Below are 3,770 nucleotides of genomic sequence, written 5' to 3'. Positions count from 1 at the left end.
CCTGGCCTCGACCGCGGCGATGATGGGCGGCGCGAGCCCCTCGTACGTGGACTTCTCCAACAACGACAGCACCACCACCAACCTGGCCCCGAACGGCGGCCCACCGCTCGACGATCTGCTCAAGGATGATCTCTGGGATCTGGTCAACGGCGGAGTCGCCGCGGCCGCGGGTCACCTCTACAGCGACGCGCCGCCTGCCGACGCCGACATCGCCGCCGCTCTGCGCGACATCGACGAACTCGCCATCAACCTGTAGAACGGCGGACGGCGTTCCCCCACTACACAGCCCCGTCTTTTGGGCCTGGTCTATTTATCCGCTCTTTGCCGGCCCGCTGGAGTCATCGGTCGGTCGTCTACACTGCCACACCCTCTTCTCCTTCTCCACCGCAACACTAACTCTCTCCGCCATCCCACCTTCCACGCGACACGCAGTATTCTGCGGCGTTCGCTTCGCCATCACGCCAACCTCACCTGTTCTATTTTATTTACCCTCCCTTGTACATAGGCGCCAGCAGCGCGCGACATACTTGCGGTGTAGACAATATATTGGCTTCCCCCTGTTATGTTTGTCCAACTGGTGGACAAGAATGAGATCATCAAACCGCCGAGGGTGGGTGGGGCAAAAGCAGAGAGATGGCGGCATGTGGACGATAGGAAGCGTGTTACCACTACACCACGTCGGCTCAGTTTGTTGCCGACGCCAGGAATCGAACCTGGGGCTCTGCGGTGAAAGCGCAATGTATGTGTTCGAAGTACCACATCGCCCTGCGCTCTCTGATGGCTTCCCACGGTTCAAAAATTCCACCAACCCAACGGAAGAGGCATGGCCTGGCGTTCGCACGGTGGGACCAGTAGAAGAGGAGGGGGGCGGAATGTCGCCATGTTCACACGTTCGTGCGGCGGCGTGCGAGCGAGTGTCCATTGGCTGGTTGGGCGGGAACGTACTTGGGCTAAAATCAACAAACGAGGTCGTGGACGATGGTGGACGATGGTAGCGGTCCCTTCCATTAGGATTATCATAATAAAGAAAGCAACATGTGTCGGTGACAATGGTGTATGTGTATTAGGTTACAAATAAATAACTTAGGGTTCTAGACATAGGACCCCGCGCACGACCAGCACGCGGGGAACGGAAGAAGAGGAGGTCGAGGCGCTCAGTAAACGAGACCACCGAAGTTGGTGGAGGAGGGCTTGACTGGCCGGAAGCGGTTGAGGCCCGCGGCGGTGTTGATGTTGTGTTTGTTGGTCGCGACAAGACCACCGCCGAGCTGGAACTGCTGGTGCGCGGCGGCCGCAGCGGCGGCGGCGAAGTAGTGGAAGGTGAAGGGCTCCTTCCTCGAGCGGCCCTTCTTTTGGCGGGCGCGCTTGTTCTTGAACCAGATCTGGATGCGCTTGGTGGGCATGTCCAGCAGCTGGCTCAGCCGGGCCTTGGTGAGGGCCGTCGGAATGGGCTCCAGCGCAAAGACCTCCTCGAGCAGCGACACCTGGCCGGCCGACGCCTGGCGACGCCCCTTGCCGCGGCCGCGGCTCTCCTTCATCGCCACCGACGCCGGCGACGTAGACGACGACGACGACGACGACGACGACGATGTGGCGTGGTTGGCAAAGGCGTGGGGTCCCATGGTGTGAATGAGGCCCTCGAGCAGCTCGGCCACGGTGGACGAGGCCGAAGGCGATGGCGCGTAGCTCGAGCTGGGCGACGACGGCGAGGCCGAGGGCGTGGAAGTCGAAGTCGGCATAGAAGTCGAAGAAGAAGAAGAAGAAGAAGATGGAGGCGACTGAGGCGACAAGTAGAACGGGGTGGCGGCGGAGGCGATGGTGGCGAAGGAGGGAAGGAGGGGGAACAGGTTGATGTGGGACGAGGGCGAAGAGGGATAGGAAGAAGAGGAGTAGGAGAAGGAGCCCGAGGGCGAAGAAGAAGAAGAAGAAGTCGTTGAAGATGGCTCTGCGTCGACTTGGTAGTTGTCATCGTAGTCATTGTCGTTGTCCAGCAGGAGCGAAGACGAAGGGGACGAGGGCGGCGAGCTCATCGACGGCTGCCGCTGCATCCACGGAAAGGAGAGCTCCTGGTCTTCGGGGTTGACCAGAAAGCTGATGGCCATCGTCCTGCGCTCTTCGGTCTGCTGCTGCTGATCCATTTGCTGCTGTTTGTTTGTTTGTGTTGAGTGTGATTGAAGGCCGATTCGGTTCAGTTCAGTTCGAACTGGGCTCGTGGTGTGTGGGTCGGAGGGGGTTTGTGTTGTGGGCAGGGGGATCAGACGGTTTTTTTATACAGGGCCGGGCGCCCAGCAGCTCTTTCGCCCTGCGGCTCTTTTGCGTTGCGGCCTGCGGCGCTCTGCGGCAAGATGAAGGGCACCAATGACCGACCGCCGAGAGATTGCGGCGCCCCAATCCGCAAGCGCCATCCGCAGACCAGAAGCCGCAAGCGAGCGGATTGGCCTGCCGCAGCGGAGCTGGCCTGAAATTCCACGTGCTCCTGTTAGTTACCACCCAACTTATGGTAGGTCGAGGTTATCCCCGTTCTCTCTGACCACCACCTGCGGTCGCAGCCTAAAGGTGGTGATTGCGCGCGACCGCAGCGGAACTTCCGGGGCCTGTCCCTCTTCCTCTTCCCCTCACACCCTCGCCTCTCCGACAGACGAGCTCTCTGCGGGCTCCTTACTCCTTATATTTATTTATTATTCATTGTTTTTTGTACACCAACTGGTGCGGCTTTCGCGCTGCTGCGGCTTGTTGGCTCGATTTTAAAATGAGTCGGACATAAATATTTGAGGCATGACGGGCATGCCAACAATTTGTTGGAGCAGTTGGCTGCTTCACTCCTTGGCCTTGGCGTTCTCCTTGAGCTGATTGTTGCAGGCATCGCGCAGGGTGTTGAGCCACTTCTTCATGAAGAAGCTGGCCAGCAGGTTCACGACCCACTACATGGAAACGTGTAGGTACGTGCACGTCAGCCACCGCGCCCCACTTACACACTCAGCCCCGGCAGGTGTGCTGGACAAGAAGAGAGAGAGAAGAGAGAAGAGAGCTGAAGTGGAGCGTACGTACCGAGGGAATGGAGGCCTTGATGTCGTTCTGGCTGAGGAAGGTGACGCGGCAGCCCTCGCCGCTCGGGTTGGGCTTGATGACGTAGCCGGAGAGCTTGGTGTAGGCGCGCACGAACTTCTTGGGCTTCTCAGGGAACTTGTCGTGCTTGACCGAGCGGTAGATGATGACCCGGGTGCCGTCGTCGAGCGTCCTGGTGAGTCGGCTCTGCAGGAACTCGCGGTTGGTGAACGTGGGCGGGGCCTTGGCCCAGAAGTAGATGACGTCGAGCTCGTCGTCGATCTTCTCCACGACCTGCATGTCCTTGCCGCCGTGATCCCAATTCACTCGCGTCTCGATGTTGTAAAGCACTTCGTGTACGACGTCAGCCGTGATGTGCACGGTCGTCACGAGAGCCTTCAGCTTGTCCAGGCCGGTGTCCATCTTGGATGATTGAACAAGCCACATAAATTATAATTATAATAATAATAAAATTAGAATGCGAGCTTAGAGATGGGTGATTGATTATTGGTGACTCGAATCAATCGACCAGTGTTGCAGCCGTATGGAATTAACAGTACCCTTTGTCTGAAGACTTCGATGGTGTTGCCCTCCTCGTCGGTGACGGCCGAAATGGCTGACCAGTCGCTGTGCGCTGAGGCATCAAGGGCAAGGATCTCCTTTACATGCTCATCAGAGCAAGGCTCGAACGTCTCCACTTCTTCCATCTTCTTTTGAATGCAGCT

General features: G+C 58.4%; 3 protein-coding genes across 3 annotated transcripts in view; 1 reads left to right on the top strand and 2 right to left on the bottom strand.

Annotated features, from left to right (window-relative positions):
* Positions 1-19: 19 nt before the first annotated feature.
* ACA1_399070 (uncharacterized protein) lies at positions 20-256 on the top strand (the record flags this gene model as incomplete). The annotated part of the gene is made up of 1 exon (XM_004351636.1): positions 20-256. One exon carries the CDS (start codon positions 20-22, stop codon positions 254-256), a length of 237 nt encoding a protein of 78 aa, XP_004351688.1.
* An 898-nt stretch (positions 257-1,154) lies between these two features.
* ACA1_399060 (homeobox domain containing protein) lies at positions 1,155-2,138 on the bottom strand (the record flags this gene model as incomplete). Its single annotated transcript, XM_004351635.1, has 1 exon — positions 1,155-2,138. One exon carries the CDS (start codon positions 2,136-2,138, stop codon positions 1,155-1,157), a length of 984 nt encoding a protein of 327 aa, XP_004351687.1.
* Positions 2,139-2,816: 678 nt separating this feature from the next.
* The window catches only part of ACA1_398950 (START domain containing protein), a gene marked incomplete at both ends in the record, with an annotated part of 2,453 nt that continues 1,499 nt past the window's right edge, over positions 2,817-3,770 (bottom strand). The window contains 2 exons of the mRNA XM_004351634.1: positions 2,817-2,921; positions 3,049-3,468. Coding sequence (XP_004351686.1) covers positions 2,817-2,921; positions 3,049-3,468 — 525 coding nt within the window. The remainder of the gene's footprint in view (positions 2,922-3,048; positions 3,469-3,770) is intronic.

Source organism: Acanthamoeba castellanii (genome assembly GCF_000313135.1).
Source record: "Acanthamoeba castellanii str. Neff unplaced genomic scaffold scf7180000084759, whole genome shotgun sequence".
NCBI classification, from domain to species: Eukaryota; Discosea; order Longamoebia; family Acanthamoebidae; genus Acanthamoeba; species Acanthamoeba castellanii.
The sequence above is the reverse complement of the archived record's forward strand: the minus strand, read 5'-3'. Positions and strand labels throughout refer to the sequence as shown.